The sequence below is a fragment of the Etheostoma spectabile genome, chromosome 18, assembly GCF_008692095.1.
Source record: "Etheostoma spectabile isolate EspeVRDwgs_2016 chromosome 18, UIUC_Espe_1.0, whole genome shotgun sequence".
Classification (NCBI taxonomy): Eukaryota; Metazoa; Chordata; class Actinopteri; order Perciformes; family Percidae; genus Etheostoma; species Etheostoma spectabile.
This window is the reverse complement of record NC_045750.1, coordinates 10719670-10744568: the sequence shown is the minus strand read 5'-3', so window position 1 is coordinate 10744568 and position 24899 is coordinate 10719670. Positions and strand designations below refer to the sequence as shown.

The window sequence follows — 24899 nt, the reverse complement described above, 5'->3', positions numbered from 1 at the left end:
TGTGTGTGTGTGTGTGTGTGTGTGTGTGTTGGGGGGATTGTGTGGGAGTGGGTCAGACAGTCTAAGCTCTTTAATCCAGGTTCAGTGGCCTGCCACACATTAGAGAGACGAGTAAAGTAAAAGGACTGGCGTCAGCACACTAAATAAATCACTGTGGCCAGAGCAGTAAATTCAGTTATAAGTCCCGTCTTTGCTGTGAAATAAAAATACTGACTGGAACAGAGCCACAATCATCTACAAAATCCCGTCGCACACACAACCACTTGAGCGTATTTATTCTTATCCAGCTGGGGTCTTATTGAAAGTGAATCTGAACCAATTGTTTTTGCAACCAACAGATGTCTTCCCTTTGTTTTACTCAATCAACTGTCCAGTTAGTAGTCCCATTCTGTTGAGACAGTATTCATTTCCTTCAAATTCCCTAACCATGGCATGAATGCTCACTTTTCTCACTGAACTTTCTTGAATTATTAAAAGCAGAAAAACAGGGTTTGTTGTGTCAGGTGGCAGGTTGTGTTTGTCTGCAGCAGGAACCTTAGAGCAAGAAAGGGCTCGAGGGGACAGATGTCAGCATACCATCAAGTAACAATATTACATATACATTACACAGATACAGCCCCTCCATTGCTTTGTTTACATTGAAGGTACATGGATGAAGGTAAAATAAGAAGGTAAAAGGGATCTCAGACCTACCATGAACATGGGAACATGGTAACTGAATTGAACAATGACACTACATAAGTAAAAAGCTGAGAAAGTGCCTCATTTTGCAGACATATGTAAGTTGGCTTTTACTGTAAAAACAGGCTAATCAAATGAGTGATGAAAGGGTCAGGCTAGCTTAGGTGTATTTTTAATGTCAATTGTCTTTTCTGTGAGGGACAGATTTTGTTTTTTTAAATATCTACTGATGTGATAACCCCAACCCATCTGGTGCTCCAAGCTGATTAAAATAAAAGCTGGGAATTACTTATTTCACTACTAACTCAGGTAAATCATCACATTATCTGGCCAGCTGACCTCTCAGAGGTCAGGGCATCACAATCTGACCTCTTTTATAAAAACCTTTGAGTGCTAAATGGACCGCCGGAGGCAGAAATTTCCACCATCCAATCACATTGTGACAGGTAAAAAAAAGGGGACAGAGGTGTCTGTGGGTGACAGATAAGAGCATGCATGAAACTCAAAGTATTACAGACAGAGGCTGAATGTGTCTTGGGGTCACAAAGCTGAGGTGTAAGGATTTTATCTGTGAGGACATTGTTCTGTACGTCCATCAAAACTATCTGATGCCTCAATCTGACAGACAGAATCAGAGATGTTACCGTAATGTGTGGCTTAAAGCTGCAACCATGATTCACATTGAATGTAATGGTCCATACTGGGTCAACAGCACCCTGAACAGCCAGATCCTGTAAAAATGTCTTTAATTAGATCTGTACATGCTGCATGTGTTGGATAACAGTTGAGGTAATCAGCCTTGTGAAGTTCAGCTAAATCAACAGACATCCAACTTGGCAGAAACACTAACACAGAAATGCCAAAAGGAGGTACACAAAAATAATTAATACTTCCAGAGTTACTTTCAATTTCTTGCCTCCTTGTTCAAACTAAATACAAAAAGAGACACGTATGTTTGATATTTTGCTGGGTTGACCTAATGTTGGAATACACTTTGACCTTCATGAAGGTGTGATCTTTGAAAGGTTGGGAGTAAATTCAAGGAGACCCATCCTCCATATTGTATGGGTGGGACCCCTAGTGACCTAATCTTGTGATCTGTCACTCAAACCCTCACTGACTGTCAGGTTAAAATAGATTCTAATCTGATCTACAATAGAAGCTGTCACTGAGAAACTAGCATGGACTAAATACCTCTTAGTATACAGACACACACACACACACACACACGCACACGCACATCGTTTACAAGCATAATGTTCTGTTACAAAAGCAGAAGCTGAACAAGACATGGCCAATAAGCCCACAGGGCAAAAAAAACTGTGCTGGCTGTCATGCGACTGCCGCTATGGCAACAAGTCATAAACACAATCTGGAAGGACAAGAAAAAGAAGCAGCAGAAAATACAACTAATGCTTCAGCTCTATCCTACACTGGCCCTCCTGCCTCAGCTCTGAGGCTACAACAGAGTAATGGATTCATGTTGGTGGCCATAAAGATTCGTTTTTTAGCAGTAATATATAGCAGTATATATAGACTCGTTCTGTGTCTGTTTAACCACTCAGCTAAACTGCTAATTCCAAGTGGTATGATATGGTGGGGGGGAAACACGTGGTGAAGCCGTGGTATCGAGCCGCAGACGATAAATGGTGGTGTCAGAACTAAATAGGAGGCTGGCATGGCTCAAGGTGACCGTCTGCTTGGTCCTTTCTTGGCTGCGGCTGAACCATAATGTCGCCCCTGGCAACAGGATGTCACCCTGGCCCTGTGCCAACCTGAGGATCTGTGCCAGTCCCACCAGCAATCAAGAGCTTAAAAACTGGTGTGTGGGCTCTCTCTCTTTCTCCCCCCTGCATGTCCAGTCTAATTTTCTTGCTTTTTCTGCTGCCTCTCTCATCCCTATTTCATCCATCTAATACGCTCAGTGTGGCACTCATGTCTTCCAGACGTGCTAAACTCTGTTGCGTTTGCCCTTTACCCTCTTCTTCACCTTTCCTTTTCCTGCTCGACATCCTCCATGACTAAAATTACACAAGGTGCTTACAGAAATTGGGCCATACTGTAGAAATTCCTTAAATGCAGTCACCATGTTAAATATAACACAACACATAAAGCCTGAACTGATTGAGAAACTCAGTCTGCAGAAAGCTCCTTCTGTATTATCTGATCATAGGCAGATTGCCAGTACAGGATTACACACAGCCTATGCACAGAAAACTCAACCAGGTGCTCCCAACACAATGAGGCTGTCTGCTTGATAGGCTAGCAAACAGTAAAACCCAGGAGCTTGGGCACACCTCTGCCGCCCATGACAAAGAAAACAGGTGAGAAATTGAAATCGGAAAATCCGTGCATCGCTTTTCTCCTTAATGAGAGACAACAAACAGGCAAATTCCTCAGCATATGGAGGAGTTCAGGCTGGGACGTGTTCAAAGCGGACTCACCATTCTCTGCCATATGGTGTCACTAATTGCTGTTTTTTCACTGCAACAGAGAGCACACCAAAAGAGATGGTTGAAAGGAGAAAAACACAGACCCAAAACTGGGGCAAAAGTTTTTTGATTGTTTTGATGTTGCACTGAGTGGTTACTAACAGCTTCCAAATTGAGCCTGAAGGGAGTATAGTTCATTTCATGGTATCTGGTGATTTGTGAAATGTCGCTAATTTAAGAACATTGTCTTTTTCTTAAAAGAAAATATGTCAATCTAATCAGGCTTTAAAAGACACACAATTTTTTTTAGATTTTCATATTTAACTATCAGGTGATAACAAACTGGAATGCACTCAAGTTTTCCCCAATAACATGTGAACATAACTCATCAATATGGCAAATTTCTGAACACTTATCCCGCTGGAGATACACAATTACCGTAACCTTGAGATATGAAAAGCAAGCCACCTGGAACAAAGGCAACATTGATTTTATTAAGAGCTATCATTTGGGATCAAGCTTGTGACCTGTACCTATAGAAACATAACATAATACACCAAAAATAAGTAACACATGCTTATGTCATAGTATGTTCTCTTCATGCTGTGAGCTGTTTCATGTTCAGACTAATAAAAACATAAGTGTTTTACTTTGATTCTTACAAAATGTCTTGATGATATCATCACAGATTCAGCTCTTGTCTCCCAGGAGATGGATGCCAACCAGAACACATCAAAGAAAATGTCATGTTGAATTAGTTTCCACGTGCTCCCTGTAAATAAGCTAATATGATTGTGTACTCAGAGGAGAACATATAGCATAAAGACTGATTTGTGGAAATAAATGAAATAAATAAACAAATGAAAACGCAACTGATGTCCAAGCAAATCCATTCACACCAAATGTAAATGTGCTGTATTTATATAGCGCTTTTCTAGTCTTTACAACTGCTCAAAGCGCTTTTACATCATACAGGATACATTCACCATTCACACACATTCATACACTGTGGCCGAGGCTGCCGTACAAGGTGCCACCTGCTCATCAGATAAACACTCACACACATTCACACTCCGATGCGCAGCACCGGGGGGCAACTCGGGGTTCAGTGTCTTGCCCAAGGACACTTCGACATGGGACTACAGGACCAGGGATTGAACCCCCAACCTTACCATTGGCAGACAACCGCTCTACCACTGAGCCACAGCCGCCCCGCTCCAAAGGCAGCATGTCAGACTTGTAGTTCATCTCCACTCAAGGTTACAAGGAAAATATACCCCATGTAATTCAGTAGCCATTAACACAGTCTATGTGTCTCTTTGATTAGGGCAAATGTGGCAATGTTAAGGCAGTATAGTTTCCACAGACCTCCAGTCCAACCTTCTGTGAGGATGACAACAGCACAAGACGTGTCTTTTCGGAAATGCCGCAAGACATCAACAATAAAAACAACTGCTGTTAAAGAGACTGCTTGGTATAATTCAATAATGTGGACACACCCCCAACAGCAGGACCCAGGCAGAAAAGTATTTTTGGAACAAACCCCACTTGAGACAAAGCCGCAATATTTACAACTCATGTCATTTACTGCTTTGTAGTGTTAAATGAGAGTCCTGAACGTATTGACAAGCAGTGGACTCCCTTATGGCTACATTTTATCTCTAGTTATACCTTGTTAGTTTGCAAAAATATCTGGAAATGCAAACATTTATTGTGCATATAAAAGTGTATATAAAATATGTAATGTATCCTTATATATAAGTAATGAAAACATTTCCACCACTGCAATGTGATTAATTGTCTGATTATGTCCACATATTGATTCATACATCAATCTGTCCTTGCACTGCAGAGACATCTTAAAGGGAAGCTTCCAAATTAGATCAATCGGAGTACAATCGAGATTCAAAGTGTGCACCCACACCTGCACACAGTGATGCAGAGGAGCCACGTGTCTGGTGATGCTGTTCTCTCAGCTTTCACAGAAACTGCCACCTCAGAAGTCACACAGGGAGCAGCCATCTTGGATCTCAGCTCTGGTGTCACCTGACTTTCTTGTTACTTTGCGAGTACCATCAATTTGATCCTGTCAATGAGGGTTGTGTGTGCCACACAGAGATACACTGTTTTACACTGGACGCTTGTGAAATAGTTACAGTATAAAAAAGGTACACCCACATTATTTGACTTCTAGGAAGGGGAAAGGACTGAATAAATGTTGTTGATATCTACTACAAATAAAAGAAAAGTCAGACCTGAGGTGAGATAAGACCAGAAAGCCAGAATTGCCAAAGGTTAAAATGAATAAACATATGACTGTAATTTGTGCCAGTGTTACTGCCACAGTAAGCCATATGTACAGTAGGCTAAGGATATGACTTGTCTACAACAAGGAATAGACTTCATCCTGTCCGCTTCTCTGGGGATTAGCTGTCCTATTTTCTGCTTTACAGTCTATCCACATACAGAAACACATACGAACAAACGCATGCACATACTGCACTGTACGTATGCAACTGTACGAATGTGCAAGCATGTACTGTACATACACACACACACACACACACACACACACACACACACACAGCCAGCATGTGCACATTAACTAAACACAGACAGTAAATACAATATACAGGAACAATGCAACAGTACAATCTCTCACATGGTGGCTCACTTGATATCATTTGCTCTGGTTGTTTCTTTCCTGCAAAAAAAAAAAAGCCTTATGGAATTAAATCTGCCATTCTGTATAGTTCTATGCAGACCAACACCTGCATGCATCTCCGCCTCTATTCTCAATCATGAGGAAAAACTGATAGCAACTGAATGTTAGAAAAAACATAACTGATTATGACCTAAAAATGTCCAATGTACTTAAAAACTGCATGCTGTGATATTGCCTATCCAATTCAGGTATGTCCATCCCATAACACACATTTATAAGCCATATGAACTTGAACAACACTCCTCAGATAAGACTTATAAGGTTCATGAGCAGAAGGGATAAGATGCATGTAAGGCATTTTGAGTAACAGAAAGTGTCTCTAGCTCATACTGTTTTGCTGTGTCATGCTAAGCATTAGGTCACCTCTAAAAACACTGCATACCGAGGTGGAGCAGTGTGAGTGAGTAAGCATTTTGCACCTACCTTGCAGCCTCTGCATCACATTGGCAATATCCCGAGCAGAGTGACCATAGTGCCTGGGTGATGCCATGCTGCTGTCCCGAGGTCACCAAAGTCAGATCCCAACTCCTGTGCGTCACCCTGGCATGGCTCTAAGGCTGTAATCAGTACTCAGATTATATATATATCTATAGTAGTATATATTGTGTTTTCACACTGACTGCAGGATATCAAGGCTGAATCGTGTCCACGTTGCTCTGTTTCTATTTTCAAGTCATCCTTGTTGCCGTAGCAGTGTGCAATCCTCACACTCAGAGAAGCTCCTCCCCTGACGATGATGTAAGTGCGTACTGTATGTGTATGCCAGCAATCACATACAGTATGCCTGAGCCTTTTACTTCTACAGACAAGACAGCTTCCTGGTCTGCATGCACTGCCACCTGCTGTCCAATCATAAGGGATAGCTCTTCCTTCTCATGGCGACATCATGACCAATAGCGTGCCAGGTTTCTTTGCATGCCAACTGGTGCCACTGTAAGAGATGTGTATTATGTTTGTGAGTGTGGGAGAGGAAGTGTTCATCAGCAAGTAAGAGACACAACTAGAAGAGCGGACCAAATTTGCAGCAGCAAACCTTGCTTCTGACAGCAACAACACATTTGTTACTTGAAAAAAACTGTCAAAGGAAAAATCCACCCTAAAACAGAATTTACATTGTATCTTTCCTGCGACTAAATCAGAGCATCAGGACTTAAATTGATGATATGATGTGACACTTTCTAGGGTTGTTGCAAACTAGATGTTTTCTGATTATGTGAGCTATTAGAAAAATTACATCGAAAATGTGTTTTATTTGACTAGGTAGTTGAAGGAAAACATGAAAATCTTATCTCAATCATTTTATAAGGTGTAATGCCACCTGAAAAAAATGGGTGAGTTTTTTATTACTTAGAATATTGAGAATAACTGCTTGAAAAGTTATGACAAGAAGTTGGAGGCACAAGAGAGGTAGAGACAAATAAAAAAAGCATAGGAAAAAAAACACATACAATTCAATACAAGATTGTCTAAATGGCGGTGCTGTGTAAATTTGAATCATAGAGGCAGTTAATGTGTACAGGTAGATGTAGACTGGTGGAGGTACTGTCATTTAGGTACTACGTATGTGTGCATAAATATGTAAAGTATGTATAAAAATACATAAAGTATATCTATCTTGATGGGTTAATGTGAATGTTTACCAGGCTTCTTTAAGATGCTTTTTTCTTTCTTTCTTCCACTTTTTCTGTTCTATTCTACATTTCTTTTTTATTATTTAAATTTTTGAAACTGTACAGTTATGAGGAATTTGGGGTCTCGACTCCAACCATGACATAATTAATGTACTAAACTGATGATAAAAAATTAAGTATAAAGATTTTTAAATAAATAGTTTCATTTGGATGTAGGGCTTCCAGCTGTAATTCAGAAAATGTCCTCGTATTTTAGTGAAGTAACCTGTGTGCTTTTGTTATGGGTTGCTTCATTATTTACTGCTTATTGAGCGGCTCGAAGATTTATCCCTTGACCTAACCCTTTCTGTGTGTCCTACTGCTGCTCGAGTTAAAAGGGGGATTTATTCCAATTCACAAATCAAAACCTGGGAAACAACTTCTCTAAAACTAATGACAATTTTTGTACAATAGTGGATTTTTCCTTTAAAATAAAATATGAAGACATAAGTAAATTTAGCAGGTGGAAAGAAAATCAGTTATAGGAGTAAACAATCAATCAAAACACACCCCTACCAATAAAACATCTCTCCAAAACTCTATATTCTCTATATCCTATATCCTATCCTATACTGCACAGCAGAACAATGCCACTCTTTAAAATGCAGGAGGGAGGTGTGACGAACCACTAGGCTCTGTGCACTTATCGCGATGTGTAATCCCATTAGACAAGTCCTTTCATCATCATCTCAAGAGAGCTCTTAGAGGAGCTGAATGGGGAGCTACACTGTTCTGGCCACAGCCTCATCCAGCAAAGTGAGAGATAGAGGACTGGGATAAAATAATGTAAAAGATGATAAATTATTATTGATTTCAGATCCTCAGCTCAATTGTGTCAAATGAATAAAATGCACAGATGTAGTAAATGTTGAATTCAATCTCCCTTGCTGACAGTGCAGTGCGATCTGCATCTAGGATGAATTTATTGAATGGGTTTCTATGAATAAGATGGTGGCATTAGGAGCAGGTGAATGAGGTTGGTTTAATGGACGTGAATCGGCAGGACAATAGATCATCTCTCCACAATCTGTGAGTCCAGATTTCTTGATCTCTGTATTGTCTAGGCTCCCCTTTGAAGCTCTGCTGTGTACCGTCTGTCTGTAGTGACTGAGTAAACACAATGTTTACTGGGGGGAAAAAAAAACACTCACTTAGCATAAAATGATGTTGGGGGTTGGGGTATTATTTAGATTGAGGAACTGTTGAATGTGAAAAACTCTAATTCCCAAGAGCAGGAAATTGTGTGTATAGGGTATAATTGGCAAAGCTAAATAATAAATTCTCTACTGAAGTTTATCTGTTGTCAATATAAAATGACATGTTATGGCCAGAGTATGCCATGTACAGGACAGAAATAAATATAATCCATCTAAATTAAATGCCTACCCAATTGCAACTGTCCAGGGGAAAATAAATTACCTTGGTTATCTAACCTCAAGCCAATAAGTAACAATTAAATCAGCACTTCATCCTAATAAATATATAAAACTCTAACCTTTTAATAGTTACGTTGTAAGAATCAGCTGTTTAACTTGCCAGTGTGATCAATTGTGGAATTTAGTTGGATTGGCCGGCTGCTCTGCGGCAGAGACAAACTGCTGATTACTTCATTTTTACACAGCTCGGCTGGGGGTGACCTCTACCGTCCAGAGCCCCTCAGGACCAAAGAGATTCAGCAAAAGAGAGAGCAGACTCTGCTGGAGAAGAGGGGAGCAAAGAGCAGGGACAAAGCACAGGGTTCAATAGGAAATCTTCCTATAGTATAGTCGGAGCCTTCCCAGTTAAGATCCGTTTTCTTATCTAATCATTGCACAGGCAGAGAGCTGGGACCAAGACCGCCAGGGTGGTAATCTCTTTCATGCATTGTCAGCAGTTTTCTAAAATCTCATTAGAAAGTTTGTTGTCAATGCTGCATGTCAAAATCAACATAATGCAAGAAATAAATACTGTTCTGTTACTCTATTTTACGTACTGCAAAACCATCTGTTTAAATTAGCAATTTAATGTAGATTTTCCCCTCAAACAACGAGATTAATTCTATATACCTACAATGTTAAATTAGCAACACTGATGTGTGTAGCGCTTGTATAATTTTCCACTTTGCTTTCCACTGTTTTCTATAAGAAGAATTGCAAATTTTGCAAAAACTAGAATCACTGTCTTGTGTCATAGCAGGCAATTCCCAATGCACAATGTATGTGAAGTCAAAACTGTGCTTTTACATTATTTCTGTGGAAAAATGCAGTTTGATAAGCTAACCTGGATGTTTTTTTCATTTTGACTATTTAAAACAGAATAGTTTACCTCTTTAGTCCCTGATGCTTTCAGGACACACAAAATGAGGTTTCCTGGACTATTACTCCATCTACTGGTCAAGGAGGAAATAGAAGGAACACATAATGGAGACAATCACTCCCTGGTGGTTGGGATAGCCTCTTAACATCCAAATATTAATGACCAGGGTGGTATTAATTGTAGAAAATAAACATTCTATAACATATCACGTTATACAAGTGCTTTCCTGGAATGGCACACTAATAAAAGCTACTGTTTAAGAGATTATAGTAAAATATTGATTCATCAAATCTACAAATTTAGAAACTCCTAAATACATCCTTCTTTGCTGCCTACATTCTTGAATTCCTTACAGAAAGCTTCCCCCCACACACACACTGCTTTGCCCAATGACATTTTAAAAAGGCCATGAACTTAAGCTGTAAAACTTAAAGAATGTCTCCACCTTTGAGCCCATTATGCTCCCATTACTCTATAACAAAATACAATGGCCACGTATACTATTTCACAGGGGTGTTTGCTGGTTATTTTGGACAGGTTTTACAGAAGAGCCAACAATTAAAGGAAGTTCAGACTGTGGTTGTGCTATTCTCTCTCTCTCTCTCTCTTTATTTGTAAAGGCTGAAGGTTTTCAATGTCTTATTATAATACACTCAAAGATTTTGTGTAAAAAATCTGGACAGGATTACTTGACAAGATTAACAGTTTAACTTGATTCATGTTGAGGTTGAATTTAAGGTAAAGGATGGTTTATTTATAAACTCTGCAAATCTGATGAGGAAAATGAGGACGGTCTACGTTAGATGCATACCAATACTACTTGCATCATTCCCTTTGACTGTATTGATGACCTTGCAGATTTGGCTTGGAGGGGAATAAAACAATGCTGACTCTGGGATCAAGCACAAGTAACATGAAGAGCTTCATTTTCATTCACTGTATCCTGTTTTGTGAAAGTAAGAAAATATGTTGGTGCATTTTAAGAGAAGATGTGCTGCTTTTATATCTTATGAAACTTACTACTTAATGTTTTATTGGTTTCTCTCCAACTGAAAAAAGGCCAGACGTCCAATGTAGGCACCGGTGACCTGGCAGACACTGTGGAAAGACTGGGCTTACTAACAAAAACACTGGAAATTAGAAAAGGCAGCTATCACACAGTCTGTTTAAAAATACTGTACACCAGAGAAGTATATTTTTTGCATCACTACAACCAAGTATTAAAAGCACTTACAGTATTGCCACCATCCATTCCAGCTGTGGTTTTGCCTTCAACACAGCCTTCAGGCCTGTAACTACCAGTGCGGCTTATGGCAAAACTGGCGCATGTGGTCTCTGTGGTGTAAAAAAAAAAAATAAGATATTGAACTATTTATAATTTCTGAAAGAAACCAACATATTGGTGAATGTGGTGGACGGTCCTATGGTGAAAGCTAAAGTACTAAGTCTTATGATGCTGGGGTGATACCATTTTACGTTAATCAACCTGAAGGAAATGATGGTAAAGGAAGTGATTATAGCAACACCCCGTCTCCCCACCTCCAGGATCTCTGTCCCAGATAGATAAGCCACTCCTGTTGCTAATTTCAAGCAGGAAACGCGACAGTGTAGTTTTCCGCTTCCATAAACAAGACGACTGCCAGAGTTAGCTGTCAGTCCTGTGTGCCTCTGGGCTGAGTCTCCCTCTGAGGGAGAGAGACATACTGACAGAGAAAGTGAGCAAGGGACGAGAGGGGGAGAAAGTGAGAAACAGGAAAGAAGGGAGACAGAAAGACAGGAAAACCCATCAGAAGAAAAGAGAGACAGGCAAGAATTGACAGAAGAAGAGAAGAAGGGAGAAGAGAGAGTAAAAGACAGACTGAATTGAGTATCAGTCTCTCTACTTCTCCGAGAAGTCATGGCAGAGAACAACACAAATCTCTTTCTGGAAATACTTCAATCTTTTGATGCTGGTGAGTTTTTTTTTCAACTTCCCTTCTCTTTAAGCTGGTCTTTTTCATGTGGTCTCTCTGATTGGCACTGTTGTTCCCTCAGGAATTCAAGTTTTAATCACCTCTGGGATAGATTCAATATGTGGGCTTGATTCCTTTTGTAGATTACTTCATCCAACAATTTAGAAACCTTTTGTGTCTCATTCCAAATCTATAAAGTCCGGACATGTTTTCGTAGTGTTTCTTTCCTGTTTTCCCAAATGTCATTTCCAGATGACTTTTGACCAGTGTCTCCTTTCCCCAAAGTTAGAGAAAAAAAAAACTGCCGTGGAAAAATGGGCTGGTAGCAAAGTGGGTTCAGTCATTTTAAAGCTGAACTGTGTTGAAAGGAAATTGATTTGTTTTACCTGGCAGAAGTTCAACGTGAATTGTCTCAGCCACTGCATTCTCTCTCTTATCTCAAGCATGCTTATATGGGCACTACTGCTTCCATTGCATAGAAGCAATGAGCCAAAAGGCTTGTGCCTTTTTTGTGGAAATGAAATTCAATCGGTTTGTTGCTCTGGTAAACATGAAAGAGGAAAGCTTTTTATCATTTTATCAAAGGGGTATTATCTTGCAGGACACTGTTAGCTATCCTCCATTTGTGACAAACAGATGTTTTTTGTTATCTTGATAAACACATACATTCTAATTAAAATTCCTTCTATTCTCAGAGAATAATACTAAAAAAGACTGCTTTTAAAGTGCATTTAAATTGTACTGAATGTACTGCATTTTGTTGCATTGTACCTGTACATGTGTACTGACAATAAAGTTGAATCTAATCTAATCTAATAACTATAATTGAACTCTTCACAGTGTCCCTCACAGTGAACAAATCAAATGTGTACCAAATTTTTGGAGGGTGTTTGTGAAGGATCCATAAAAAATACATTAAAGCACAGATGATTAAATATCCTTTTGGATACATTTCTCTCTTCACAGTCCCTTTGATAATTGCTTTCTGTGTGTCCATGGCGGTGGGCCTGGTCTTGGGGGCCTTGGTTTACGTGATCTTGACCTGGATGTCGCGACGCAGAGCAGGCTCGGCCAGCATCACCCGCCGCCCTCCTCGCCAAACACGCACGTCTTCCCGCAACCGCCCAGGCTTTAACCGCAACAGCAGCTATGACCGGCGCAGCAACAACAGTTTGGTCAGTGCTGCTTTCAGCTTCCATCGCCAGACTTCCTCCCCAGATCACCTTGACCCACTGGGGCACAAATCCAGCTTCAGGGCTTCCACCTTCCACCCTCTCCTCCAGTGCAGCCAAGTCGCAAGGGAGGCAGAGGAGGGGAGCCAGACAACGCTGCCCCGTACACCAACTCTGAACACATCAACTGGATCAGCTCAAACAGCAGCCCAGCCAACTGCCACCCCACCCAGACCGGAGTCGTTTTGGGGGAACAATGGCCTGAGGGGTTTCCATGCTACACAGACCCCACCTCCAGCTTATGAGAGCATTATTAGAGCTTATCAGGAAACATGCACCTGAGCAGAGCACCAGGCTGACTCTAACTAGATGAGAGAGAGTTGTAAATGGTTTTACAAATGATATTGGACTAAATCTCTACTGCTTTACATGACCAGGTGACGCAGAGTGGAGCCACCAAAGACATCAAGGTCAATTGTGTGTCCTGCAACCATCTGTTTTGTATGTCTTTTGGTTTGTTAATATATATATATATATATATATATATATATATATATATATATATATATATATAGTGTTCACGTAAGCATACTTGCCTTTCATCATTTAATAAATATTGAGTACAAATATTTTAAAACAGTCCGTTCACACGCTCATTAATGTGTCAATGGCTGCTTATGAACATGAAATGATTTGTCTTGAAAATTAGCAGTCTGTAATCAGTGGTGATTGACACTTATGTATGCTTGCACAGAATCTTTGTTTAGTTTAGACAAGGCAAAAATAGACAAATACATTCAGATGACTGGGCATTTCTCCTCTGTCCCTGTTGATTATCTAATCACTATGCAAAAGGGAGCATGGTTGTATATATGTACCCCAATGGAAGGCAAATATGTGTGTGTGTGTGTGTGTGTGTGTGTGTGTTTGTGTGTGTGTTTTAACTTTTATTTAATAAATTGTTTTTCTATGCAAAACCTGGTGGGGACAGACTTTTAACTCATTTGATTTGATTTCATTGCTGTCTCACATGTTTTTTACAGAGCTGTGGTGTTCAAAGTAATTTGGTGTGCTTGAGTTTGCATGCACAGTATGTGTGAGCTTGAGAGAAAGATACACAGATAGTTGGCCATTACGTGTCAGAAGTTTTTGTATTTTATATTTAAGTGTAATTTACTAAACTTTGCTCATAAATGAATGCAATAAAAGCTAGAATAAAAAGGATAACAACTATGGTCTGTAGGGTATTTGCTGGGCAAGGCAACACAAGATATGGACATAATAACATGCACACCTGTAAAATGTTGCAACTCAAGTCAACCAGTTCAGCTTTAAATGCAAGACAACATTTTGATTGTATTTTGAGATTGTGGTGTCAATGTACAATATTACATTGTGATGTTGTCCATTTGTGAGGAAAACAACTACCTTAATAAAAGAAAAAACACCACAACTAGCATCTGGCTTCAACATCTTTCTCCGAACATTATAATCTTTACAATAGTTTGTATTTGTTGTAATGGACAGCAGGTGTTTTTATTGACAGATATTTGACAGAGTATTTTTACGTCCAGTCAGACTAGGACGAAAAGATGACCCGCCCTCCTAACAGGAAAAACATATGCTCACAGATATTTTATTGCATGTTGAGTAAATCTAAATAATAACGCAGCACACAAATTATTACTGCGTTCAGTATGTTTCCGTTACTATTAAAAATCTGCTCGCGTTTGATGACGTGTTATTTATGAGACAAGTGTTTATGAACACCGGTCCGGGCGCTGCAGTCAAGAACATCACGGTAGTCCTCGATAAATAAGATAATGTGTTTAAAAATGAAAATGAAACCGTACGAAAATGGTTACCTTAATCGGTTAGCTGGGTAGTTAACTGTTAGTAAGCTGGCGGAAAACCCTAAAAGTAAAACGTTAGCCAAAAGCTAATCTTAGTTAGTTAGTGTTAGCTAGCAGGGTAATTAGCTTGATCCGTTGTTAACAGTTTAACTTAATGTTTATGTTAGCGTTATATGTCACACAGCTTGCTTTAGGGTTAGTGTGACGTCAAGCTGAATGACAGTTGAGGTGGCAGTTATTCCAAGTGAACAGCACTTATTAAGTGGACTTGTGAATGATTTTATGTCATACATTAGTTAGTTGACTATAACGTTAGGTGGTTCACACATTGGTTTAATGTTGATACTGATGCTTGTTTGGTTATTAGAGCCTTGTAGCTGGATTACGAGGGTAAATTTGCATCAGCTAACGTACGTTAACTACTAGACCGCTATACGTGCGTTACGTAAAATTAGCTTTAGCAAAAGTATAGCTAATTGGTCTCACGTCTGGCCCTATGCTATGGAAGTTTCTGGTGTGCTTGAAATAGGTTGTTATTTCTCTGTGGTGGACTGATTACGTATTCTAAACATACTGTGTGATATGCAGGCGGAGGATGTCTGGTGCAGCTCTACGTTTTATCCGCTGTCGGAGACTGAGCACAGCTGGGACGCCTGGAGTGAGGAAAGTGCTTCAGTGGAAGGACTTAAGTAAGTTATTAGACATAGCTAACTGGCCTACGTGTATACTGCTTATTGTCTGCAATCTCAATAACTACTGGATTCAACCGTAATGCTTCTGAGAGTAAAGTCACAGTTTAAAACCCTTTGAGTTATCCAATGTTATTTAATGTAGATTCATTTTTCTGCTGACATTTAGGGAAGGTTGCTAAAGTTACTGGTGCGGTTGTCTCGGGGTAAGTTTTGTTACAGTATTCGCATACAGATTTGAATCCTTATCTTCAATGGTAAAAAAATAAAATAAAGACTGCCTCATTTTATCCATTCCCTTTCTGCAGAGGTTGTCTTTTGATCACATATGAAGTGGTGGCCTTGAACAAGGCTGTGACCATTGACACTAGTGCCATTGTTCAGGAGAAATACAAGTCTTACATCTATCTGAGAGCCACTCCCTCAGATGAAAAGGAAAACCTTACTGCAGGTACTGAATGTCACCCATCTAGACTTTATTGATAAACGAGAAATTAGCATGTGTCCCTTTTAATCACCTTACAAAACTGAAATGAATTAAGTTTTGTTTTATTGTTTTTTTGGACTTCCCAGACCATCTGGTTGGGATAACATCAGGAATATGCTCAGTGGCTTTCTTTTTGTCTTGTATAAGCACAAAGTCATACTGAGTTTGCCATGTCCAGGTGCCCAGTGATGTTTGTTATCATAACTGTCTTTCCTTCCTTCCTCTCTCTTTCTCACTAGAATAATTAAGTCAGCCTGTTGAGTGATCTCACTTACACTGGTCAAGATTCACTTATTTAATGGAAAAGATCAACTACCAACCTATAAACTGAGATGCCTACTAGCAACCATTACTAATTGGCTTCTGTTATGTGGTTGACTTTTTTTTTTTTTTCTTTTTTTTTTTTACACTGTGTGTCTAGGACTCACAAACAAAGCAAGGAGGGAACTTCATAGAGCAGCAAGGCGGTTTCTGGAAATATCATCTAAGGTTTTCCTGCAAACACTAGACGGTAAGAAACCAAAGGTTATCATTATACTGTACCAGTTCACCTGAAAAAAATCACACTAAAAGGGCCCAGTGTGTGACTGTAGTACTGGCCCTCATGTTTCTAAGATTGGAAAGCATAAGTTTCTGCTAACAGACACACAAATATTTATTCTCAGAAAACTACAGTTGTCCACTCATTTTTATGTGGGGTGTGCACATTATGGCAAAAGGAAACACCTGCCTTGTACATGCACATCCTGTTTTGAATGTCTCATAGTGTGTGCAGTAATGTGCATATTGGCAATTGTCTGTAATATACATGAATACTTTTTTTGCCCACCTTATATTAGCTCTGTATTAGTCACTCTAATTGTAAAAACACAGCTTTTTAACATTATAGAAATATAATACATGTAAGACATGTAATAAATTAACTTTTGACTTTTTAAAAATAAATAGCTGCCAAGTTGATGACACAAGATTTGAGACCTAAAGGTTTGTAACTTCCTGGCTGTTGTAATAATCTGAAATTGGTGCTGTAGAGAGTAGTTAGTCACAGTAGATACAGTTAGAATGCAATTTCACAGTGCCTTTTAGAAGTATTTGAAGTACCCTGTATCCAATTTGTTCTGTGAAATGTTCAGCTAGTCAGTGTGCTCACTATTTGTATGTCTTAGAGCACTTCAGCCATGTAGATGCAGACCCACATGAGGTGGCATTATGGGTCTTACTAAAGAGGACACGGTCAGCCAACAAAGCAGTCAGACTACAGGCTGTTCAGGAACTTGCAGAAAATCACCACTGGCACGGTAAAATACATAGAAATTGTTGCGCATCACTTACAGTATATACAACAAGGAAAGTGGGATTAGTTCATACCTGTTGTCTATAAATCAGACTACCAGTACCAGACAGCAGCCCAGGTTATAGACCATGGAACAGCTGTGGGCCTGGCCCGGACTCCTCAGGTAGACCTTCGATTCTTCTTGCGCTCACCTGCACTGCCTGATCTGGAGGATGTAGGTATCTTCGTTGATCCATCTATATTATGTAGAATGCCTCAATATCTCTATTACTTCAAAGCACAATTATCCACAGACTTTGTTTACTAAACATAATGGGATATATATATTTATATTTTTTTTTTGCACAAGCTATTCATCACTATTGATCCTTTACTTTAGCTTTAAATTAAACAACACAGGTATATAAAATGATAACTAGGTGTGTTGACTTCTTTTAAAGGGTTTGTCAGCAGAGGATGGACTAAGGCAGCTGCTGGCATCTCTGCCTCAGTCTGAGGTGGACAAATGTGTTCAGTACTTCACCTCACTGGCCCTCAGAGAAAGCACTCAGTCCTTGGCAGCACAACGGGTAATTGAGATGGAAACATGGACTCACACATGCATTTCTACATAGTCTTTTGGAAAGTGTTCAAAAAGGGTTGAAAATTCTAATTATTAAATCCTCTTACTAATGCATAAATGCATACACTTTCCTATGTCGCAGGGTGGTCTGTGGTGTTTTGGAGGTAATGGGCTGCCTTACGCCCAGAGCCTCACCTCTGTTCCCTCTGAGAAGGTGGAATCCTTCTGCCTACAGGCATTGGTACAGCACTCAAAGGTAATGATGGCCATATGACACATCTAAAGATGATTTAACTCCAATTATCTGTTAAAGACATCACAAAAGTGCATTTAACAGCACGTCTTGTGCATCTTCCCCCAACATTGAAAAAATAACAAGCTCAATAAAAACACAAACCACCTTTTGTTTAGTTCTGTTAATTCAGTGGATTCTTAATGGTTTCGTGGTTGGAGGCACTCTTGGCAACATGCAAGAATTTATAGAACCGTGCTTTAATTGGGTCCACTGCACACTGAACGGAATTGAATTTCCTAGTTTTCTGAACATAAACAACTTTTACCTCAACAGTTAATTTGGTGAATACCTGAACAACAGTCTCAGTGGAATAACTCCTGCAGAGACTCCGGTTGTTTTGATTGCCAAGTAAGGTGAATAAATGTCCTGAACTTACTGAAACACATGCTGTCTGCAGGTCCAGAGCCACTGTGACCACATAGTTGCCAACGGGGGTCTGCAGCTCCTCCAGAGGGTTTATCAGCTTCGTAGAGACTCCCTGAAGATTCAGAGGAACATTGTTCGTATCATAGGAAATTTGGCACTCAATGAAGGTGTTCACCAGGCCATAACCCAGTCTGGTAAGTCTGCAATTCATCTGGTTATGTCATAGAGGGTTCTGGTTGTGTGTAATTTCAACTGGGTTTTAATGACAGTGATGTAATGTGTGTGTGTGTGGATAAAATTTTATTTCATCAACAGATTACATATTCACTATTACAAAGACTTCATCATCCAAATATCAACAGTTTTAAAGGTCCCATGAAAGGGTGCTTTTTGGATGCTTTTATATAGGCTTTAGTGGTACCCTAATACTGTATCTAAATCTCTTTCCTGAAATTCAGCCTTGATGCAGAATTACAGCCACTAGGTACAGCCAGTCCCACAATGAGCTTTCCTTAGGACATGCCATTTCTCTGTCTGTAGCTATAGAGAGCTGAAGTCACGCCATGAGGTTCTGGTGGACCTCATGGGATCTTAATTTGGGAAATATATGAAAGGGAGGCAAATCATTTTTTGTTCCTAATTTTTTTGTCTTTGGTTGAAAAATTATCTTTTAAATTGAAAAACATCATCTTTGTAATCCAAGGCTCAATTCAAACAGGATCAAAAATTAATTTTCCGCTCCCAGTTCACTCCCGTTTGTATTTTTTCCGAATAAAGGTCCAATGGACCGGAAGTAGAAGGGCATGGTTTTGGCTTGAGGAGGAGAGGGGGGGGCAAGATGGAGGTTTGAGGTGTGGCCTTGACAACTGCCACTTTGCTTGTTTGAAAGCCACAATGTCTCTCTCTTTCTCATGGGTGGGCCAAATTCTCTGTGTGGGCAAAGCAGAGAAAGGGGAGGTAACCTTGCCCCTTATGACCTCATAAAGAGCAAGATTCCAGATTGACCCGTCTGAGCTTTTATTTTCTCAAAGACAGAGCAGGATACCCAGGGCTCGGTTTACACATATCACCATTTTTAGCCACTGGGGGACCATAGGGAAAACCTCGTAAAGTGACATTTTCAGAGTTTTTGTTTTTTGCCCCCAACTTCTCCTTCCAGGCAGCGTGGCTATGGTTATGGTTAGGGTTAAGGTTAGCTGCCTGGAAGGCGACATGGAGGCAAAACACACCATTGAGCAACATTTTCATGACCTTTAATGTTGTCCACAACATTAAAGGTCCCAATACTTTCTGCCCCAATTGTATTAATTAAAAACTAATATTACATCAAATGTTTTTTTCTGTCTTTCTTCATATAACTATGTAACACCTACAGGCTGGGTCTCTGTCCTGGCTGAGATGATGCAGTCTCCTCATGTTATGCAGGCATCTCATGCAGCCCGCGCTCTGGCCAACCTGGATAGGGAGACGGTAAAAGAGAAATATCAAGACGGTGTCTATATCCTCCACCCACAAACACGTTGCAAGTAGGAAAATGATTAATTCTAATGTTACATTATTCTTTATAAAGTATTAGTTTCAGCAACACTTATCTTTGACTATGTCTTAATTTCCAGCCAGCCAATTAAAGCAGACGTGCTCTTCATTCATGGGATTCTCGGAGCAGCTTTTAAGACATGGAGACAGAAGGACCGCGATACGTTAGAGGAAGAGAAGGAAGCAGAAAGCAGGGACGACTACACAGAGTGCTGGCCGAAGGTGATAAATCCACCTAATTCCTCTAATTACTGTGGAGTATTAGAGATCACCATTAAGTGTCTTTTCAGGTTTTTTCCCCCTACATGTACAATCGAGTGAAATATTTGGAACAACTATGGATTGGTCTGTGTGGCTGTAGGGGAGACTCTATAGTTTTTGCTCAAAAACATTTGAAGCTCACAAAATATGAATAATGTTGAGGATATTAATCATCTCTTACTGTTATTCTTTAGTGTTTTTGTGTCCTCTTTTATTGATAGTCATGGTTGGCTGCTGATTGTCCAAATCTGAGAGTACTATCGGTGGAGTATGACAGTCACCTCAGTGACTGGATGGCCAAATGTCCAGCTGAGAATCAGAGGTGAGGAATCTGTTTTTATTTACTATTATAGGATTGTGCAAGGGACTTTGTTTTTTTTACCAGCAGTAATAACCTTCATATTTTGCACAGCTCATCCAACATAATGACTATTTAAAGTTAATTAGGCTACAATTCTTATTCAAAGTAAATGTTTTGTTATCTAAAATGTTCCAGTATTCATTATGCACAATTCCAACAGACTCTCACTAAATGAACTGTTGATTAATTCTTTGCTTTGGTCTCTTCAGGAAGTCCTTGGCCTACAGAAGTCGAGAGCTGCTAAAGAAGTTAAAGCTGGCAGGAGTTGGAGAGAGGCCTGTGGTCTGGGTAGCCCACAGCATGGGAGGTATTTCATCTGAACTTTCTTTCCACAAGCATTTTAGATTTGTACTCAATCCCTTGAACAGAACATGAATAAATAAATGGCTCAGTCTAAATTCATACCTCACAAAAGTTGTGCTCATTTTCTGTTTGTATCCTCTTGTTTTTGCATCAGGATTGCTTGTGAAGAAAATGCTGCTGGATGCTTCAGAGGACCCAGATATGCATGGACTATTAAAGAACACCAAGGGCATTATGTTTTATAGTGTTCCACACCATGGCACCTTTATGGCAGAGTACTCAGTCAATGTCAGATATCTCCTCTTTCCCTCTGTAGAAGTCAGAGAACTTTGTAAAGGTAAGTGAATAAAATTAATTCTGAGGTCAAAAACTGATAGAAATTGTTCAATATCTATTGTGTGACGTTGTCCATGTGTTTTTAAGACTCACCATCATTGCGCAACCTTAATGAGAACTTCCTGAACATGGCCAAAGAAAAAGAAATCAAGGTGCTGAGCTTTGCAGAGACGCTGCCGACAAACATTGGACCCATGATCAAGATACTAGTGGTACCAACGCAGTCAGCAAGTATGTAACATTCATGAATTATTGCACATGGGAAATAAGACACGTGTGTGTGTGTGTGTGTGTGTGTGTGTATATATATAATGTAGGCCTATAGCTTAAATACGAATGCATTAACAAAAAGAGCATAGATCTGAGATAGATATGATTTAATTTTGTCTTTTTAGCTGTTACCTGCTCTGGTTTGGTTTCAGATCTCGGCATCGGGGAGCTCATCGAGGTAGACGTAGATCATCTTAACATCTGCAAGCCGGAGAAGAAGGACTCCTTTCTGTACAAGCGCAGCCTCCAGTTCATCCTAGAAGCACTGCAGAGCTATATCAGCCACTGACTATAATACATGAACACAAACACACTGATAACACACTTGAAATGGGGGAGAGCACTGATTCCCCCCCCCCCTCAAACCAAATGGAAACATAACTGCCTCTCCTTGTTTATATTAACATAAACAACCACTGTGTCATTGCTTCTTTCAGAAAAGGAAAAAAATGTATCACAAAAAACACAACCACTAATTTGATCATAGTATAATTAGGAAAATTAATTGTAGTTTACTCAACAGTGGAGTTCTGTGAAGAGTTGTAAGTTGTGATGAAAAATAACTTTTATTGGTATTGTTTGTTCTCCTATCCATCCTCTTAGATTGGTCTCTCTCTAGTTAGTCAGATTTTTTAAGATCATCAAATTTTTAATGAACATAATTACTGCTCTGACTTTCAAAGAAGTCTAGATTTTAAGTTTCTGTCACTTTTTCCATTTCATCTTTGATTTACCAGTTTAACATATGACACATATTGCTCATAAAATATTTACTTACAGATGCACTGACATGTCTTTACCACTCGAGTATTTTTGACCAAAGTGGTTTATTATTATTTTATTTTTTAAATATATGTATTTTATTCTAACTACTGTATTGCAGTCATATTGTCAAAACATATTCCTTTCTCAACTTTACCTCAAAAGGACTTGTATTAATAATAGTTTCGGGTTGCTTGATTTATTTGTATGGGACTGATCGAGCAATTGGTTTTAAAAATTGGTTTTTATTCCAAATTCCCATAAGCAATGCTGACAATGAATAAATGAATGAAGTTGGAGTCGGACTTGTCTAAGCGCTGTATCATTTACATCTCAAAGCCACCTTGCAATCCCTACTCATTGTTATTGGGCACTATTACACCCTGTATGTATTCAACTGTTGTTGGACATGTAAATCATTTAGCATGACTTCTTTATGGCAACATTGGACTTTTTGTTACTACAACTAATTGTTGAAACAATATGATGATGTACTTTCATCTGTCAATTATTTAATTTACTGGATTTACCAACAGCAGGCATTCCGAGTTGGTTATGTTATTTATTAACAGCTTTAGAATGGATGTTAATGAAAATGTACTCTGTAATTTTATATACCGATACAAAGATATATAATTATGACAGTCTTGTAAATTGTTCTCCAGGTTACCCACCACACAATCAACCCGTTTCATCATTGATAAATACAGTGCAACTATTTTTGATACATGGCACTAAAATGAAAGCACGAAGCTTTCTCCAATCAAGTGGGAACCATACAAATAACGATAGATAGATCCTCTTTGTAAACCGTCTCAGGCGATGCTTTTAGTTTTATGGCACATGCGCATATTTGGATTGCCGAAGATTGGCCCTCGGTACATACCGTACGTCACACCACGTCAATTCCATAATGCTTTGAAACTGTGTAGCAAACAACCGCAGCCAGCTTTCAGGTTGGTAAAAGTCCGTCTCTTGTCCTTCATTTTGAATGTACTAGGTATCTGAATATTTATTGGTAGCGTGTTTAATATTCAACAATCGCAGTACTTAGCATTATATCCCCGGGGTAATGGACTTTTGAACTAACGTTAGGGCTAACAAGCTAACCAGAGTCAAATCAATAGCTAACGCTAGCAGATGTGATCTTAAACACCCCCCCCATTGTTCTTGTTGGTTTTTCTGAGGTAACGTTATGTTACGAAAACTTCAGAAGAGACCGAAAACCCAATCAGGCCGATTTTGTGATTTTGGCTTATGTTTCTTGACGGGAATTTACTGCCCTGGTTGTACATATTGCTCCGTTAGCTTTTCACGTTTACGGTCAGAAAAAGTAACGTTAACACGTAATTTCTTGTGCTGCAGGTTTTGAGCATTTCCATTTGGATCGACTGCTGATTTCTCTGCACCTGTTAACATGGTCAACGTACACAAAGGTGTTCTTGTAGAATGGTAAGGAAAGCTGTACATCTGATGAAAATGATATGCTTCTACAGATGCTGTTACACGCAAATAAAACTCGTATGATGAAATGTAGTACGTTATTCCCAACATTTGTGCAGAGCTTATAGTTGTTTCCCCTTGCTCCCCTCTGCTCACTGGACCAGTGATCCTGCCATGAAACAGTTCCTCCTCTACTTGGATGAAAAAATGGCCCTGGGAAAGAAATTCATCCTCAAGGACCTTGACGACACACACCTCTTCATCCTGGCAGAGGTGGTACAGACCCTCCAGGAGAGAGTTGGCGAGTTAATGGACCAGAACTCATTCACCGTCACGCAGAAATAATATTCAACTGTTCCAAAGAAGTCTTGCTTCTTGGACTCAGGGCAGTTTGAGAGTTTCTTTAGATGAACACGGTTTGCATTGTTTTAACTGCAGACTGAAATGGAGCAATTGCTCTTTTTGTTACAATAATGTCAAAAAAACTCAAGTAAAAAAATGTGGCTGTGTTGCTTAATTTGTGATGTCTTTTAATGATGTCCATTATGAAATTCGGTGAATACCCTTTCATTGCTTTTTACTTTATAGTACTTTAAATTGCTGTTTTGAGTTGCCATTTTTTCATGTGCCTTGTTTTGTTTTTGTTTTTTATGGAGGGCTGATGAAAGCTCAGCGAAGCAAAATAAAGAGCTATAATGAGACAAAGGTTAGGTGTTATCTTTCAGTGGGTTTGGCAGTAACCGTTACCTTTTCACATTTAAAGTCCTTTTGTTTAGCATTTAAGCCCAAAACGTCACTTAATGTTACATGTCCACAATAAATGTCATTTAAGAATCAAGGGGGGAAAAAATAAATAAATAACCTTGTTCAGGGCCATAGCCAGATTTTGTTTCCAGATTATCTTATTTTATTTCACAAATCATTTGTTTTTTCCCCCTACATGATGAGCTTAATGTTATTTCAAATAATTGCACACATTTGATGCATTACTCACAAGAAAAGTACAGTTATGCTATATCATAGGCCTACTTATCAGAAAATATAATCTATATTGACAAGCTATAAGAAGATTACATCAAAATTAATTTCTCTTTTTTTCATTATTCGCTAGACCTTTCTGGCGCAAATTACTATCATAGATTGAGATCATCTGC

At 39.3% G+C, this 24899-nt stretch overlaps 3 protein-coding genes and 2 long non-coding RNA genes across 16 annotated transcripts in view; 4 read left to right on the top strand and 1 right to left on the bottom strand.

The window, feature by feature from the left end:
* Nucleotides 1–2829: 2829 nt before the first annotated feature.
* Nucleotides 2830–4380, top strand: LOC116705841 (uncharacterized). Its single transcript, XR_004336062.1, has 3 exons — nt 2830–3005; nt 3802–4017; nt 4337–4380. It is a non-coding gene; the product is annotated as an uncharacterized LOC116705841 (long non-coding RNA).
* A 6180-nt stretch (nt 4381–10560) lies between these two features.
* Nucleotides 10561–17695, bottom strand: LOC116705825 (uncharacterized). Its single transcript, XR_004336057.1, has 3 exons — nt 17325–17695; nt 11038–11138; nt 10561–10901 (listed from the first exon to the last, which is right to left on the bottom strand). It is a non-coding gene; the product is annotated as an uncharacterized LOC116705825 (long non-coding RNA).
* myct1a (myc target 1a) lies at nt 11415–13472 on the top strand. The gene is made up of 2 exons (XM_032542242.1): nt 11415–11755; nt 12722–13472. Exons 1-2 carry the CDS (start codon nt 11701–11703, stop codon nt 13267–13269), a joined length of 603 nt encoding a protein of 200 aa, XP_032398133.1. The 5' UTR covers nt 11415–11700; the 3' UTR covers nt 13270–13472.
* Nucleotides 14654–22607, top strand: serac1 (serine active site containing 1). Of its 7 annotated transcripts, none has more exons than XM_032542237.1 (18): nt 14654–14747; nt 15369–15469; nt 15639–15675; nt 15778–15920; nt 16378–16467; nt 16905–16940; nt 17123–17254; nt 17343–17413; nt 17691–17819; nt 17955–18068; nt 18505–18667; nt 19849–19999; nt 20090–20231; nt 20492–20592; nt 20841–20938; nt 21089–21271; nt 21358–21501; nt 21693–22607. In XM_032542237.1, the coding sequence occupies exons 2-18, from the start codon at nt 15376–15378 to the stop codon at nt 21827–21829; spliced, it is 1965 nt and encodes a 654-aa protein (XP_032398128.1). In that variant the 5' UTR covers nt 14654–14747; nt 15369–15375; the 3' UTR covers nt 21830–22607. The 7 variants fall into 7 exon arrangements, with proteins under 7 accessions (XP_032398128.1, XP_032398124.1, XP_032398127.1 ...); XM_032542233.1 differs by having other exon boundaries at nt 17343–17464; XM_032542234.1 differs by having other exon boundaries at nt 14669–14728; nt 17343–17464.
* Nucleotides 22608–23148: 541 nt separating this feature from the next.
* The window catches only part of gtf2h5 (general transcription factor IIH, polypeptide 5), a 2724-nt gene continuing 973 nt past the window's right edge, over nt 23149–24899 (top strand). The window contains exons 1-3 of one of the 6 annotated variants that reach the window (XR_004336052.1): nt 23149–23258; nt 23668–23754; nt 23910–24175. Coding sequence is in view for 1 of the 6 variants with exons in the window: in XM_032542245.1 (XP_032398136.1) it covers nt 23720–23754; nt 23910–24090 (216 nt within the window). In the remaining 5 variants the exon portion in view is untranslated. Of the gene's footprint in view, nt 23321–23667; nt 23755–23909; nt 24179–24899 lie in introns of those variants that run through there. The other 5 variants (XM_032542245.1, XR_004336056.1, XR_004336055.1 and 2 more) reach the window with 5 other exon arrangements.

Excerpts from the sequence above, each read along its gene's own strand:
- myct1a (XM_032542242.1), top strand. The coding sequence starts at position 11,701 with ATGGCAGAGAACAACACAAATCTCTTTCTGGAAATACTTCAATCTTTT. Across the intron at positions 11,756-12,721 it reads ACTTCAATCTTTTGATGCTG|TCCCTTTGATAATTGCTTTC; the intron begins GTGAGTTTTTTT and ends CTCTCTTCACAG.
- serac1 (XM_032542233.1), top strand. The coding sequence starts at position 15,376 with ATGTCTGGTGCAGCTCTACGTTTTATCCGCTGTCGGAGACTGAGCACA. Across the intron at positions 15,676-15,777 it reads ACTGGTGCGGTTGTCTCGGG|AGGTTGTCTTTTGATCACAT; the intron begins GTAAGTTTTGTT and ends CCCTTTCTGCAG. Across the intron at positions 20,939-21,088 it reads GGTAGCCCACAGCATGGGAG|GATTGCTTGTGAAGAAAATG; the intron begins GTATTTCATCTG and ends TTTTTGCATCAG.